General features: G+C 49.7%; 1 protein-coding gene and 1 long non-coding RNA gene across 3 annotated transcripts in view; one reads left to right on the top strand and one right to left on the bottom strand.

The window, feature by feature from the left end:
- LOC135914434 (adenosylhomocysteinase-like 1) overlaps window positions 1-17218 on the top strand; it is a 271601-nt gene that overhangs the window by 17222 nt on the left and 237161 nt on the right. The window contains exon 2 of one of the 2 annotated variants that reach the window (XM_065447278.2): window positions 3506-3634. The exons of the other annotated variant lie outside the window; for it this stretch is intronic. Within the exon in view, the coding sequence (XP_065303350.2) occupies window positions 3506-3634 (129 nt within the window). The remainder of the gene's footprint in view (window positions 1-3505; window positions 3635-17218) is intronic. 2 annotated transcript variants of the gene reach the window in all.
- Window positions 195-17218, bottom strand: part of LOC139060819 (uncharacterized) — a 66172-nt gene continuing 49148 nt past the window's right edge. Inside the window, exons 2-3 of the long non-coding RNA XR_011515052.1 lie at window positions 10019-11227; window positions 195-709 (exon numbers count right to left, since the gene is read on the bottom strand). This is a non-coding gene — a long non-coding RNA (uncharacterized lncRNA). The remainder of the gene's footprint in view (window positions 710-10018; window positions 11228-17218) is intronic.

Here is a 17218-nt window from a genome sequence, read left to right as displayed (position 1 = left end):
TGGCGCTGGAAGTAAAACACTGAAGGGCCGGCTATCCCGCATGCACAGGAGGTTCAACCCAGTTACTTTTAAAGAAGGAAGAAGAACAAGGAAAAAGAAACGGGAACATAAAGACAAAATGCTTAACAAGATAACCAGCTCATTACATCAATAAAAAATTCAAAGTCACCAAATAAAGTGCGGCGTAATAATTCCATTATAGAGTTAGAGGTAAGCTGATTTCATTGTACCGTCAACTGAGCGTTTGGAGTCATCTAGCAAGAGTGAATATATTACCGCGACTGAGCCGCCCGGACGGGACGTGGGCAGTGCCTCTTTCTACAGACATGCCTCGCTGTCCTCAAAAGAAGCCCGACTCCAGCCTCGTCAACTAACGTCGTGTTTATTTTTCTTCGCACGCATTATTTATAGAAAGTGGGTTATTCGATCGAAATTGGCCGCGCTACGTACGCTATACATTGGCGAGGCCAAAGTGGTAGAAGGGAGGATGGGGGGGTGGGGGGGATCCTAGTTTTGCTCGACGTTTTACCGCGCTTCAGCATCGCCATCGGTCAATCTACGTCGTCTGCTTCGCCAACGGCTGCGACGTCGTGGGCGGCTGCTTTTGCGCCGGCGGGGATCTTGTATCCCTGTTGGGCGGTTTGACGTCACTCCCTGGTCCGAGTCACCGGCACTTTCCCGGCGTTGCGGCAGGGGTCGAGTGCGATGCCTGCAAAGTGAGGAGAGAGACGCAATGCAACTTCAGTGGGCGGTTCCTCCCTTTCGTCGCTACGTCTGCGCGCCCGATGGCTCATGCGGGAACGCCGTTAGGTGGCATCGTTAAACCGTGCAATTGATTCCGTGTGCCAAATGCGCGCGCTTCCATGGTTACGTGCCGCAGAAAAAAAAACTTCTGTCGCCGTTCTATTTACTTTTCTTAATCGCCAGAAGGTAGCGCCACGACAACGCAATGTGGCGCCACTTGGCGGCAGTGCTGGAAAACGTGATTCGAAAAGACGGCGGGCGAGTGCTACACGTACGAAAAGATTGCAATTCATCCTTAATTCAAATGTTCAACGAGTAAGCGAAAAGCTGTAACGCATCGCGGCTCGGCGTATGGCGGTAAAGCATTTCAGAGGCTCTATTCGGGACATTGTCAAATTCCGCCGTATTGTCGAGTTTGCCATCTTGCGAGTTCTGATTGGCCCAGAAGGCTGCTGCGACTTCTCTGATTGGCTCAAAACACTGTCATTGTAGAATTAAACATTATGGCGGAATTGCACGATGTGCTGTAAACGATGCTGGTGCTGTACAAGTCTAGCCCCAATTTTCTTGTCGACAAATGCTTGCGATTTTATCCCAGCTACTGACATTTAACAGTTGTCTAATGACAGATTGAAATCAATGTTCCTGCGCCATGGTCGTGAGAGGCGCTGGCTAATCGTGTACACATACACCGAAGAAAGTTGGAAGGGAAGGCGGTTAATGACAGAGCACCGCTCACGTAATGCAGAGGATGTAAGTTCCACTCCTACCTGCAGCAGCTTGTATTTTCGTCCACTTTAATTTCTCTTTTACAACGAAGAGGGGACGTCCGCGACGCTATTCGTGTGGCGGCGTGCTCGGTATCAAATGTCAAAGAACCGCTAGCAACACATCCTGCGTCGGAGTCCCGAATTCTCGCTTTGAAACGTAATTACCCATAATCAGAAAGTAAAATTTACATTTCGTATACCTCATTTGAATACGTAAGAACTTCACTGCGCCTTCCTGAAGGACCTTTATAAAGGTTTGTCCAATCCAATTCACTGCGCCTTCTTATTTTTCTCGTTTTTTAAAGCCTGTAATTCATAATAGTTGTTTCTCGCTTCGCGTTTTACCGACTACACGTTGGAGGTCAGCACTCTAAACACTCTACCTCACAAGTAGTTCGTAGCGCTGCCGAAGCTACGAGGCGTACACAGGCGCAATACCCTTGCGCAACGGAATATAGTTCCATGCGTAACCGTCTCATTAGGGGCAGGATTAGAGAGTTTTGGTTTTTACTTGGTATACGCGATACGTTACAGCCATACGTGACATGTTGGGACCTTTGCGCGCGCACTTCGTATATCGCGGAATTCATCAGCCGCTAAGCAGACGACACGGAGCGGGTGGACGCATCTCGAGGGAAGTTCGGCCTTCCGATTGGCTAAGGAATCGTTGCACAGTGCTAAGAACGGCTTGTGAGACGGAGTTGTAGAAACTTGTGTAACTGCGACGGTGAAAGCTGACGGCGTGGTCCAGCAACGGAGCCTGCATGGAATTCCCAATACGGTCGTATACTCTCAGGGCATCGGTGATGAATGAGTCGTTGCTAGCAGACGTTTAGTACTTCCGAAGAGTCTGAGAAGCAGCTTATACACTTTCGCTGTCTGTGATGTAAAAGTTGGTCAGGTTGGCATACAACTAGAGAGCATATTTTGGTGAATATTCTTGCAATTCAATATTATTTGTAAGCCTTCAGTGTCTGTATTGTTCTGACGTTTGTAAATAAAAAGCAAGATCGAGCTTTTCAGATCCCTTTATTCTTTTCGCTATCTGCGAAACCATACTTGGTCATTTTAAGTAAGCCTCGCCGTAGTATGGTACATGAACTACCGATCATCCTGGCGATTCATGCTTAGTCGTTTATGCTAAACATTGCGCAGGAATGTCGCTCATCTTGTTAGAGCTAAATGGTTCAACCTGTTTCTGGCGAGCTTAACATGTACGCCCCCCACCTTTTTCTTGCCTCGCTTAACTTCGCACTGCTGCAAAGTGAATATAATGTGTTACAATGAGCATCACTACTTTGTACGCAGGACGTCTGCTATCATAGAAAACATTGTAAACCTGGAATTCTCGGGAAATTCGTCAGTTCGGCAAAATTCCGGGTAGAAACGGTATTTTCACTCCGGTCACTTTCTATCAGGGAAATTGATACCGACAGTATTTATATGTCGGAAGCTGTAGCGGTATGCCAGAACGAGGCGATGTTTCTACGCAGTCTGCAAATAATGATGTCTTTTGCTGGTTTTGTGAGTTTGGTTTGTTGGGATGTCGCGAAACTGGACTGAATCGCACCAGATTTACAGCTTACTGGTACCAGTCGTGAAAAATTATGGGCTGGCATAGTAACTTGGCAAGCTATAAACGCCATTTTTTTCCCCTTCCGCATGAACGTCCAATGTCATATAGTGCGAGGGGAATTTTCATTAAAAATACTCTTGGGAAAATTTTCTCAAAATCAGGGAGGAGGAGAAAAAAAAGGGATAAGGCAGCGAAGTTACCTAGAAAAACGTCTGGTTGGCTTGGCTACCCTATACGCTGGGGGAAGGGAATGACAGAATAGGAATGTGTGTCAACTTGATCGCCAGAATTTTTTTTCTTTTTGCCCGCAAAGTATGTAACTTGTCATACCCCCATGCATTGTTCACAACTGTGCGGCGCTCAATTCGGCGACGCTGCTCATCTGTTCGCCGTTCCTTGTCTGCCCCGTGCGTAGGAGGACCGGGAAAAGGGTTCGCCCGAGGGGCGGGCCGCTGACCTAAGCGGATCGCGCGCAAACACGAACACTACTCCTGCGGCCACGGCTTCCACGTCGGCGAGCGACTGGACACCCAGAAACGACCGCGTACGTATTACACGCCCCGTCGAGCGACACGAAAACACCGGGGAAAAAAAAAAAAACGCACACGCACCCATCCACCCACCTATACCCATCCGCCCACTCACGTTGTTGAGCACCAGCAATACCATTTTTTTTTGTTTTTGTCCGTGTGTCTCGTCACACTGTGGTTGTCTGCACTTCTGCCTGTTATGTGTTGAACGTGCACGAGATGCGGGACACATTGCACACGTGACTGGTGGAGTTATCGAATCACGCGGGGGCGGTGGTGTTAGTGGCGGTAAAAGAAAGGGGACAAGGGTGTGTGTGTGTGTGTGGGGGGGGGGGGGGGGGTCATTTGAACTAGCATGTGGAAATCGGCTCAGAAATTGGGATCAGGTCGCAGGATTTTAGCGTTAGAATGAGAAAGCCCGCAAAACGCGTAAAATTGCTTCTCGCGCGCTTTCGCGGCCGGGTTTCTTTCGAACTTCGGAACAACTCTTGTGTAACGGAAAGTTGAACCGGGAATTTTTCAGGGTGGCCTAAAATTTTTCTCATTGACACTTTTGCTCTGAATATAATATTCGAGCAGTTGATTGTATTATAATTATGTAGTCAGGCGAAATACTGAAAATAAAAAAAGTCTGACTTGCTCCAAGCGAGGCAGACATTACCCTGGTTCTGTCCAGCTACGTGGCACATGCATTATTTTTACATTTTGGCACAAGTTACGCGGGACACGTGGTATAGGCATCCTTGAAGAGGCCAAGTACAGCTGTTGCCATCTAGAGCTCCGGAGCTTCGACTGATCCATGGAGCCCTGAGTGCCCGTCGAGAACTCGAGGCGCGCTCGATGGGTCACGCCCGTGACGTATCACAAGCCTCATGACCCACTACAAACGGGCCCAACTGGGCTAGTGCAGAGTAGGGTATAACTCCAGGTCCACGCTTGGCCAGCGTCACGACACGTTAAATCGTCGTTTGCCGGCACTTTATTAAAGTTATCCCTATCCTATCCTATCCTAACTGAGCTTGCGTGTCGAAAATTGTTCTTTTTTTTTTCTACCGGCAGGCTGTATCGTTTGCTTTAGGAAAGGCAGAACGCTATCACTGGGCACATTTGTGAGCTGCGTTCTTTGTCGAAAAGCAGTCCGAAATAGAAATTTGTTTCTCCTTGCAGCGTGTACTTCATAAATACAGTTTCTGATGGCTGCTGTTCATGCGCTAATACCGACAAGGCTAGTAGTTCAGCCTTATTGGTACAACACAGTAACATTTTTAATCGCTTTAAACGTGCGAGGACGGTGAACGAGTACGCAACATGAGCGCTGTATATAGTGTTGTGGGCTCATTATTTATTTTGAAGCGCTTTGCTTTTGTTCCTATACTCATCACCGAGAACGTATACGAAGAAGACCCAAAATAAAGCAAAAATTTGTGCGTATAAAAATACCCTTTATAGGGAACGCTCTCGCTTAAGCATGCTTAAAGAAGCGCTCCTTTAAGCATATGGTGTGTAAGCAATTGCAAGTTGCAACTTAGGTATACTCGCAGATCGGGAAATGCAAAAGACGCGCTTGTGGCGTTAGTTATAACGGGTATTTGGGTACGCACATCCTTGTTTTGTCTGCTACACGGCACCAAAGGCCGAGCACTTCCGCGGATCCATTTCAAGCAGTGCATGCAGACAAGACAGGCGAGCACGATTGAGGAAGGGCACAGGGCAACGATTGTCCTGCGTTTTTCCTTATTCGTATAATCGTCCGCTTGCGCGCTGCTTGCAATGCATCCCTTCCGGCTTACCCGCTTCAAAACCTTTATTTCTGTTCCCTGACACGGTGCCAGTGCTTGACGGGCACGGCGTTTCAGCCTGTAATAACCGGTAGTTCGTAACATGCGGGATTTATTATACGTGTGTTCGACTGCATTCCGCGCCAGAGGATATCGGCATTCGAAGTTCCCAATCGGTCTCCCTCTCAAAGAATGGGCGCTTTCGATGCTGTGGCGAGAATCGGCTCATTCGGTCGCGGTGACCAGCTTGCTGGCAGCTGTCGACGTTCGGCTGGCGAGCAGGAGGTCGCGCGTTCGAATTCCGCCAGCCGCGGCCGTATTCCGATGGAGGGGCGAAGTTCAGAAAGGCTAACCGCGATCGCCCTTTATGCTCAAAATCAACATTTATTCCTGAGCTAAGGCGTCTTTCACAGCTCTTTCTTTCCCCCTTGCGACGGGCAGTAATTCATCAATCAGCGAGGGTGACATAGCCGATTGGTCTTGCAGAGATGGAGGCCGAAATGCGCTAGCGAAAGGGCACATGCATGGACGGGAGCCTGCGTCGAGCTACACGCGAGCTTCGTATTAAAATGGAGGCGCGCTTCCATCGCTTTTGCACACCGGACGCCGCCTGGCCGCTGCGTGAGCGCAGTGCTATTTGTGGCAGTGTTTTACGAGCCCCTGCGCCTCTGACGTCATTGTAGACGGCGGCGGGTGAGAGCACCGTCACGTTCCCACGTCTGCGCAGCGGCTTTTCCTGCGGGCATCCACTTTCCAGTGTTGTCTTACACGATTGACTACGGTGGAGCTTCGACGCTATATGCCGCAATACCCCCCCCCCCCCCCCCCCCCCCCCCTCCGGTTCTTCCTATGACGGCCTGTCTGCGCCTGCCATAGAAAAATATATGCGTGCGGTGCGAGAGATCGGATGGGCAGCTGTCGTCATTGCGAACAACCGCGAATGGCGTCTTGCTTTGGTCGTTGCTTTGGTTTCAGAGAGATCGCGTGTACGAATTTTCGTCTGACGCTTTGGTAGTCCAACGGCTCGGGCTAATCACTAATCCATAATTAGTGACTTTTAGCGCACCACCTGAACACACAGTGCCGAAAGCCTTGAACATGCACAAGTGCTTCTGCTACTGAGCGGGAGGTGGTGGCTTCGATTCCGGGCTGTGCCGAACGCATTTCGATGAGCACGGAATACGAAAACTCCTTGTGTACCGAGATTTGGGTGAACATTAAAGAAAACATGAGTTTGGTAAACGTTAGACCGTTGCTTCCCTCAGCGGCGTATCCAGTAGTCGGACTGCTTCTTTGGGAAATGACTTCAAGCTGAAGCTGGTTAACCTCCCTGCCTTTCCTTCTCCACTTTTTCCTTCCTTCCTTCCTTAGGAAATGAAATTCTGTACTGTGTTTTCATTTCGACGTTATACAATATTACTAGCAGCCGTACCGCAGATACGAGCGAACGGCTGACGTTACCCGCCGTGGTTGCTCAGTGGCTATGGTGTTGGGCTGCTGAGCACGAGGTCGCGGGATCGAATCCTGGCCACGGCGGCCGCATTTCGATGGGGGCGAAATGCGAAAACACCCGTGTGCTTAGATTTAGGTGCACGTTAAAGAACCCCAGGTGGTCAAAATTTCCGGAGTCCTCCACTACGGCGTGCCTCATTATCAGAAAGTGGTTTTGGCACGTAAAACCCCAAATATTATTACGGCTGACGTTAGTGCGATTTCAAATGGCGGTGAACTTCCCGCTCTTCTGTTCGAACTTGGCGGGCGTCTCGCTTCGCTAACCGTAGATGGCGCCACCATTCTATGGCCCGCATTCAGCTGCCAGCGTGGCGGCGATCGATTTTGGATTTCTTCGGTGTGGACCGGATAGTTAGATTTGTTCGTTGTTCACATAGAAAAAGACGTGCTTGCTCCCTGGCTCGTATCAGACGAGGTGTTACTGCTTCCTTCGTTGTTCGTGTGGAATAAAGCGCATAAGAAAGTGCTTAGTGAGAAGCTGTGATGACAAATAAACTATGCAGATATAACTATTTTTATAATTGTGAAACACAGGAATGCTCTTATGAACCGAATTGAATTGAATTAACCTTGTTGCGTTCAAAGGAGAAAGTTATATTCTACCTGCTGTTCGAAGCAAAATTTTGACTTGCGGCCCAGATTATAAACAGCAGCCACAAGGACGACAGCGATGACGCCAGCATCAACAGCAAAATGACCGAAAATTCGGAAAAAAATAATAATAAATGCACAAAGTTTACAACCACTTAACTCTGAAGTCTGAAGCATTGTGCATTAATTTACAGCTTACTTGAGATCGTCGCACTGTTTACATGAGCTTTGCAAAAACTGTTTGAGCTTTGGTTAGCTTATTTATTCCTAGTTTACTGTCTTTCGCTTTTGTCTTCTCTTGTTTTCTTTTCGTCTTCATCTAGTCTCGAACATCTCATCTGAAGTAACAAGCCTTGCATATAGCAACGCCGACATTTTCGGCTTCCATTAATCCCCCCCCCCCCCCTCTCTCTCTCTATGTCAAATGCCCTATTCGCAAATTAGAACGATATTTCGTAGCCAGGTGTAATGTATAAAAATACCTGCTTTGGCGCCCTGTGTGTGTGTGTTTCTTCATTGTCCTCCGTCATTTTAGCGCCTTAAATTCAGATCATGCTTACCCAACATGCCCAACTATCCATCCTAACCCTAATTGATGTCTGCTTTGATAGCACAGGTGTAGTTGGTTCTTTATTCTAAGCTGTAAACTTGATGCGGTTAGCGAAATGTTAGCAATGAGGCCTCGTGCCTAGGGGTCAAATGAATGAAATGATATGACGTCACTGAAACGTGTGCCATGGGCATTGTTTGATTGGTGAACGCTGACTTCGCTCGCCCTGTATAGTTGTTGCCATAGAGCTTCCCACAATAATTATTATACGAAACTCTATGGTTGCTGAATGGTGTTACTGGATCGATAGATATTACTACTGGACACGGTGCGCGACTCGGTTAGCCTGCGCGATTATATTTAACCATACTAAGCGTCTTACGGATATTACAGCGAGACTACCTCTCTGTGCACAGTCCAACACCAGTCATGACACCGATACGCAGTGGCGTTGAATTTATTGTTTAGCAGACTCCGTTTTCCATTATAAAACCACTGATTATGATATTGTATATACAGACGGCGCTTTATCCATCTTGATGTACCATTTTTGTAGGTTAAATGGTTTTCTTATTAACACAGTATGTTCAGTTTTTCCTCTGCTTTACTTTAGAACAGAGTCCCCAAAATGTAGCACCGTTTAACTCTGGATGGATGCTCGTGTTTCAAGAAGGCAATATACTCGTTACACTATAGATTGTTTATTTAATCGTGAAGGCTTTGCGTGGATGGATTGATGAGCACATTCCGTGGGCACTCTCTTTGGAACCGGATACGTCAGTCGCCACCCAACTCGTTACATTCACATTTCTACTTCTTTCTGTCACTGTAGCAAGCTATCAAATCGTTTAACTATATATTTTATTTTACACTAAGTTAAATGAATATAAAAGGCGAAGTTACCCTTCATTGCGTTTTCTCTGTATAGCTCTGCGCAACCAGCACTTCGTTTTATCAACGTTTCCTTTGAAACAAGGTAGTGGTGCAATCGCCTTTATGCTTATTTTATTATGCATTGGCCCATAGAGGATACTGCGAAAAGTAAAGTCCTCTTCATTCTTGTTTCTATTCTGAAGTCACCAATCCCCCGGCCGTTTTTTCCAGCGTTACTGTGTATATTCCTGCAGGGAGCAGTGTTTCAATTCAAGAGCGACGCCTATATCGGCCGTGTCTCGAGAATAGATGCAAATTTCGCGATGAATCTAGCGTTCCCGGGGTGTAGTCGGCGGAACCCGTTTCTAGAGCATCTTGCCCGCTGGGTGCCAACAATCGGCCGAACTTCACAGCGACGCTGACAGAAGCGCTCGGAGGCAGGCGGCGCGTTGAAGGCAACCAACCGGTAAATCCGCATCAGGGCCCGCTTCTTCTTCTTGTGGGTCAAAATGGTTGTAAGGACTGGTTTGATACGCGTCAGTGCCAGGGCGTGACTCTGTCGTCTTTAAACGTAATCACGACACCAGAGGAGAAATAAAAAATGAAAATGCGGCTCAGAAGGCGGCGTATGCTCGCGTGGCTCAAGAAAAAAAAAAGGGGGGGGGGGTTGTGCCGCTGTAGGCGTGTAGAGGGCGCTGTCGAAATCGCGAAGTGTCAAAAAAAAAAAAAGAACAGACGACAAACAAACAAGCGGGGCGAGAAGGACAAGAAAAAGCACGACGACTAGGCTAAACATCTGCGCAGCGGTCCGTGATGTAGATCCTCTCCGTTTCTCTATTTCTCTCTTGCCCTTTTATCCCCCCCTCTTTCAGGAACGCGAAGGACCCGCATGCACGCAACGGCACACACAACGTTGCATTTGCACCAGGCCTGTGTATGGAGGAGAACGCGAAATGTAACCACGCCTCATGCGTTAAGCGAGTGCCGCTGTGTATACATGCAAGTCCGTATATGCCCTTGTGCGTGTACGATTGTGCCATGACTTCATTAGTGTGCGGGGCGTCACATCTCAGACATGCGTGCTTTCCACGTACCTGCCTCGATGTGGGGGCCACGAGCGATGGCGCGATCCGAAACGTCGCCTTTCTTCGTTGATTGTGTGCCTGGGACTGTGTTTGCGAGAATATGGCACCAGACGGCTTTTCGTGATGCGCAGCCAGATTCCCCCGTGGGCGGCACGAGGTCACCGGTACGCCATGTAGATGGCGGTATGTCGGCGCCTGCAGCGACGTTGTCCTGGATGCAGGATTTCGTGACGGCCTCTGCTGTGTGTTCTCCCGTGTCTTCTGACACTTGGCATTCCCGGCACTCGGGGATGAAAGTCCTCTTGAACATTGCACTGTTGTGAGAACCGTCATTGGTGTGTAGTTCCTTGCTGTCTTCCGAGATCGTACTGTCGACTGTGCTTCTTTGCGGTCGAGGTCACTCTCTGGGTATATTGGCCGACAGGGAGCACCGGTGCGACTTAGAACCAACTTGTTACATGCCCTTCCTGAGAACTGCGCTGTTGTGGTGTAGGAGAACCTTGACAAGACGTCGCCCGCTCGTACAAAAGCAGCAAAGTTCAGCTTCCTTATGCTTGTCAACTGATGACTGCGGAGAGTTCGTGAACTGGGCCCCCTAACTAAGCGAGCTTCTTTACAAGGAGTGAGCAGCGAAGACTTCGGATACCCTTGGTTGCTCTTGATGGCTTTGTGAATGTCCTGGTGCGCCGTGACCCTCTTGTGATCCGGGACAGCTGAGCTCTGAGCCCTCCTTCGTGATTGGTCGGAGTGATCAAGCGCAGTTACTCTTGATTGACTGACCTTTGTCTCTTGGTCAACTCGAACTCCACAAGACGTTCCGAGAACAGCCGTTTTGGCTGCTTTCTGCGTGCAGATGTCTGAAGACCTCCAAGCTTGGTAGCTTTAGTGACTGTCGACAAGGGGTTCCACTATCTCAAACGGCTGACTTCTACACTCAGGTTCTCTTGGAAACTGCCTTCACTTGAAATGACGGACCCTAGTTGTTTGGCCGATTATCGATCGTGAGTTTGACGGCAGTAGAGCTGAGTGCGTGCTTGCTATAGTGTAGCCCCAGGTGACGCGGTGACGTCATTCTCGGGAGCGCGTTGTGTCATCTCGTGGCCGAGTCGCCAGTTCCTTTGTGACGCCTTGAGTGATTCACCCATCCTTCAACGTTTGGTCACAGCCTGTGAATTGTCATCGATGTCGGTCTTTGATCCTGGTCTTGTGCGTGCGTATCTGCAGAAGAGAAAGGTACAGAGAGAACGTGAGTATAGATAACGTCGGATTCGGCACATGACTGTCATAGAAAGGATCAAGGGAACGATACGATTTTCGCGTCACTTCGCGTATGCGCTAGTTAATTTACTTTTAGTGCCTGTAACAGCTGAGTGCCTCGTATAAGCCACAGAAAGTACTTTTTGGGCAGATTAGCTTCAAGGCTTTGAAGAGATCTCATTCCTCCGGTCTTTCCTCGATTGCGTCTTTCCAGTTGCGCGGATTCAATGCTTACAAGTAGCGTTAGTTGACAAACTGTGAAGTGCAAGAAGCTGCATCTATTTATCGATTTTTCCCCCCAATCACCCGATTGGTGCGCAATAATTTGTAGTGGTATACGTTCTGTAGGCCTCTAATTCACGAGCGAAGACGGTTTGTGCGGAAACCGGGCGAAAATTTATTCTGCCAGGCCAAATGAGCTTTAGAGGCTGACAGGTCTTTGTTGCACATGCAAGAGGACCGCAGGTGTGCGTTGCTGCGTGAAGAAGGACTGCTTTATCTGCGGCGAAACTGGATTTGTCATGCGCTCGCGGCGAGAGGAGAATACTTTATGAAGGCTTAGAAAAGGAGGCAAAAAGAAACGGAGAAGCAGCTTTGGCGAAACTGGCTGTACGGAGGCGATTCTTTGGAAAAAAAAAAAAAAAAAGGAGGTGGCAGTGCTCGCGTCGAGCGCTACACTATATATAGAAAGCTGCGCTATAGGGCGTCTGCAGTCCACCTTGAAGGAGAAAAAAAAAGTGGCAAAAGGTCCGAGCCAGATGGAAAAGTAGAGAAAGCCATCGCCTGCAGCGCTGGCTTCAAGGGCATGCCCGGTTCGGGCGTAATCGGTTGTGGTGGCGGCAACGTTTTGTGTCGCGTGCCTCGTCGTCGGTCTTGCACTTGATTTTAGCTTTTATCCTTTTGTTATTTTTTTGCTCATCTTTTCTGCCCTTTGGCGCCTTGTCCTTACGGTAGCGCTGCTTCCCAGAAACGCTTGTGCCTGTGGCGCCGCGAGCAGCAGACGGACAGTAGTGCGTGAGCAGACAGGAAGTCGGGCAGCAGACGCCCTTTTGACAAGCAAGAAGGATATGCGGGGTGGATGAGTGCCGGTCGGTGAATGAACGGTTCTTGCGCAATTAGTTTGCGGCGGTGGCGGTTTGATCGTGAATTTTCTTTGTTCCTATTTGACGTTTCCTTTTCAGCGTGCTTATTTGCGTTCCGTCTGTGACTGCGCTTGGGTTGCAACCCGGAGACACGTCTTCCGCAGCGTTGGCAGCGTTGGCTTCGCATGGACAGTTGTTGATGAGCAGACGAATCGTTAACGGCGCAAATCGCAGACGTGCTACATTCTTAGGTGACAGACGGCTAGAAGCTCCGTGCAGACGGCCGTCATCGACAGGCGTGGAGACGTCTGTTCAGCGGGACAAGTTTTAACCTATGAACGAGCGTTGCTTGGCGCTAATCACAGATGCAGCGGCGGCTGGTTGCCAACGTTTTCGTCGATGCTTCGTCGTCGGTGCCGGCTTATGTGTGACGAGCTGGTGCTTTGGCGTGTACAGGTAGCTCTGGTATGGTGTGCTAATTCTCCTCGTGATCGAGTGCGGTGGTGTCTCGTGCGCGTTGCGTTGTGAATAATTGTGTGTTGCTACCGCTGCCCGACGACCTTACAGTGAAAAAGAAAGGAAGAAAAGAAGCCTAAGCACTGAAGGACTCCTTCGTGGACACCAACCGTTCCGTAAGGAACTTCCAGCTTGTTCTCTGCAAGCTGTCTCGCTGTCGTATTTGCACTTGTCGCAACCGAGATTTAGGCGAACGAAGGCTGTCTTTGAACGTCACTGAATTCCAGGTGTGCATGAACTCTTTTGAAGCTCGCGCTCGACTTGGCATCGCGAAAACAAGTCGCGTACGTGACAGATTCGAAGAAGCGAGAGTGGTTGTACGTTTGAAGCGCGTGCTTGTGTTTGCATGTGGTGTCAGATTTTGCCTGTCGGGAGCGGCTTATTCGTGAAAGCCATCAGCCCTGTCGGCGCAAGGCCGCCGGAGGCCTTCGCCGTGTGAATCGCTCGGAATAATTTTGTTTCTGAAGAGAACTGCGCTGGCGCTCAGTTTTGGAGGAGCAGCAGGTTCGTGGCAGTGCTTTCCGCGAGATTTGCGTGTGCGGGCGTGCGCTTTTGTTTTTACCCGTCCGCGATCGCTCTTCGTGTGGCAAAGATTTGTGCGCGTTCCACATTGATTCAAGCCCGGCCGGTAAGCACAACCGAACATCCGTATGTAGTCGCTTTGTGCGCTTCCCGTTCAGTCGAGCCATTCTTGAGCGCCTCACAAGCGCCTGTGCGATTCTATGCAAGCAGCTCGAGGCGGTCGCAATTAAGCACTGTGGTTGCATACGGGCGCTTATGATTTGCACAGAAGTGATTAGCTTCGAGCCCGCTCACCTGACGTAAACTGTGGAAGAATTGAAAGATAGCAGCGTTCGTAATTTCCTGTTACCCACTGAAAGAAGTCGCGAACTGCTGGCCTTCGTAAGCTTGGGCATAAGTGCTCAGGCCGAAGAGGAGCTATTTACGAGCTCACTGGCGAGATTCGATGACGGCAGAGATTTTTACGACTCTCTGTTCAGAAAGGTCATAGTGGAAGATCTCGTGCACGAAAGAAAAATACGCGGAACTGACGAGGGGTCCTATTCGGAGAGGGGACACTGCCAGCGACTGATTTTTCGAAACTTGCAGCGTTCGCCGGTGGTATACCGTTCGCGGCGGTATTTGTTGCCTTGATAATTTCCTCTACTGGCTTCTCGCTCGCATTTTGTAGCTCGCAGTGCGACTCGCTAATCACCCCCAGCGTGCCTCGAGAAATGACACGTCACTTGAAGGCGTCTATCTGAAGGTAGGAGTCTTTAGATGACTTTTTCGCTACGCGTGCGTGTCTTTGTGCAAAACTTCCTCGACAGTTTTGTGATTCACGCGCGCAATTTCGCGGCATGCAGAGGTGGTGACGCAGAAAATCAGCTGACTCACAACGTTTTTACAAGTAGGCCTTATTGTGGTGCTCGACAACGGTGAGAGTAGGGCAAACTTACGTGCCTTTAGCGGACACTGCGTCCACGCGCGTAACCACAGGTTCCGTTTTCGGAAGCGCCCCCCCCCCCCCTTTTTTTTTTTTCACAGTGGTCCGTATTCCTCGAGCGATTTCAAAACATCGCAAAGAAGCCTCGATTGCAGCGGCTCCTAGCTAACTAAAACTGTCGGAAGAACGGTCACGCAGTTGTTTCCCAACAATACCGCCGCTTCTGCTTTTGGCTGTCGTGCTTCTTTGTATACAGAATTTGCTGGGTCTTCCGTGTTCCCTTAGTGTTTGCGCGCGTAGAGCATAATAACCAAATCGAGGAGGAGCCAATTCCACCGTGTGGTCATTTCGGCCTGAGGAAAAAAAAAGAAAAAAAAGGAAAGAAAAAGCGAAAAGGAAGGATCACGTGGTACAGAGTGTTGGGAAAGGAGGAGACCTGCTGCGCGGCCACTACGCTTACGGTGGATTGCCTGCGCAATCGTGCAATTTGCCGCCGTTGGGCACTCCGTGACTGACGTGGACAGATATATGGTACGTTTGCCGAGAGACGCTCCCTTCGTCGTGCACGTAATTGCCCCTCCGTCGACGGCCTTGCTTCTCCTCCTCTAAGCGCGAGAATTCTTACGCACTGCAGAGGGGAAGGCATTCGATTGTGCTTCACCCTTACGGCAGTATACCCTCCCCCTTCTCCCAATCTTCTTTCGCAGCCGTCCGTGTAGCACACGACGCCAGGCGCTACTATACGTCCAGCTTCTTCGCTCAGCAAATTTGATTTTGCTTTGTTTGACGGCGCCGCGCCCCCTCCTAACTGCGGCTGTTATACATTGTGAAGAGGCTCTCGAGCGAATGTGTAAACAACTATCCTTAGGTTAGTTCCTGTTTGCGGTTTGGCGAGAGAGGCTGTGTCTTGCTTCGCGTAACTCGTAAAACCCGGACGTATAGTGCACGCGTTTCTAAGGTGTCTTTCTTTCTTTCCTTTTTTGTTTGTGTTTATTTGTTTGCGCGTGCTGGACGTATTGCCCAATCGGCGTTCGTGTTCACCACTTCTCTTGGCTAGTGGATTGAGCGTAGCCGGCCGTCGTGCTCCTCCTGTCGTGTCCACCGCCGGAGCTTTCGATATCGGCACCTCGCGACGTTTCTCTTCGTTTTCTTTGTCAAGCGTGGAATTCCTGGTCTGCGGAACCCGGACCGTTTATTCGTGCCTCGTGTGTGTACGTGCGCAATAGTGTGTGTCGCTTTCACCTAACCAAAAAAACAGTAGTCTGAATTTTTCCTGCAAATCACAAACTCGTGCAGAGAAGTGACAGTGGTGGCGCATTTCCAGCGGCTGCGACGTTCCACGTCGTCATCGCACTTGCCCCGGTTAGTCGTATATACTTGTTTTTATCTCTGTCCTGGTTTTACCGGTTCCCAGTCTGGCAACTGTATTGCCATGAACTATACCTCCACGAAAGCCGTTGAAAAGGAGCGGTTTTCTCCCGTACCGGAGTGAACACTAGATGCGGCATCTGTTGACGAGCGGGCCCCTTCGATTTGATTCGTTTGGCTGTTCTGCCCACGTGACTTCACCCGAGAGAGAGGGCGGACGAGAGCTGTTCCATCAGGAGTAAGTTCCAAGTGAACAACACTTTAACCGTCGATTACGTTTGCGAAGCGCTGACCTCCACGACAGAGACGTCAGCGATTCCCCGACGTTTAAAAAAAAGAAAGAGCCCGAGAAACGAAATCGGTTCGGACAAGCGGCTTCCCGGCATAGCATCGGGTGTTGTGAAGCGCAGAGTTCTCGGAATTGGACACGGCACGTGGGCCAGCCCCGTCTCGTGACTTTGAGCCTTTCCTCGTGCTGCTTCTCTGTTTCTAAGTGCAGGCGACACCTTCTCGCCTCATTAGGGTCACGGCGAGATTGTCGCGGGGCCGTAATTGCTGCCTTCGGCGAGCGAGGAGTGCGTTGAAAGGATTACAGACTCGTTATACAGCTGGGGACGAGAAAGCTCGGCCTATATTATTGTTATATCTCGTTTTCTTGTCGGTTGCTCGGCCGGGATGCCCCGGAAAGAGCGCACTGATAAGTGTGTTTAGCGCCTTATACCTGTACTCCGCCTCCTGAATTGAGGCAGCGACAGCACGCCGTTGCTATAGGAGGGCTGTTGTCTCTGTCGCCGTCGCCGTTCGCACGTTCGTATTCTTGTTTGTCGTTTCTCGCCACTTTCTTGCACCAACTGGTGGCCGCTGTAGGCCCCCGTGCTCCCTTCTTTGTTTCACCTTTTTACACCGTCTTCTACATCCATGCGACGTATTGTTTGTAGCTGCCCTTACACGTATAGCACGCCATTCGCTGAACAGCTGTTGTCTCTATCGGTGCTTTTGTCCTGTAGGTATCTCCTTAGGATTCTTCTCCAACATCAGCTGCTATAGGTGTAGTTGGCCCTGTTACGCCTCTGTCTCGGTTACTTTGCCCCGCGCAGTGTATTGCGGTCTCACAGAGCCTGTAGTTACAGCCGTGTGCGCAGAGCCACATCGCTGCATCTGTTGTCATTATAGGCGTCTGGCGCCTGTTCGCGCGTTCATTGTCTTGTTTGCCCTGCCGACACCTCTGATAAGCGTGCTGGGTTCGTGTTCCTTTTTTGTGCCCCTTTTATCTGTTCGCCGCCTGATAGCTTAATTGGCACTACGCTCGGCAACAGTTACCTGTATAGTAAAGGTACATCATTCGTCATCACACTGTCGCGTCCACGTATTCGTGTATCTGTCATTTTCCTCGGTCCTCTGCTGACAACCGCGCCAGACTGTGCCTGTTCATTCGTTAACCTCTCGCCTGTACATCGCCTTAACGTAGAAGTTGCGACCGATAGCTTGCCGTAGAGCCTCCCGATTTGCTGCCTTGCGGAATAGTTTTCGTCAGCTCTC

The sequence above is a fragment of the Dermacentor albipictus genome, chromosome 6, assembly GCF_038994185.2.
Source record: "Dermacentor albipictus isolate Rhodes 1998 colony chromosome 6, USDA_Dalb.pri_finalv2, whole genome shotgun sequence".
Classification (NCBI taxonomy): domain Eukaryota; kingdom Metazoa; phylum Arthropoda; class Arachnida; order Ixodida; family Ixodidae; genus Dermacentor; species Dermacentor albipictus.
The sequence above is the reverse complement of the archived record's forward strand: the minus strand, read 5'-3'. Positions and strand labels throughout refer to the sequence as shown.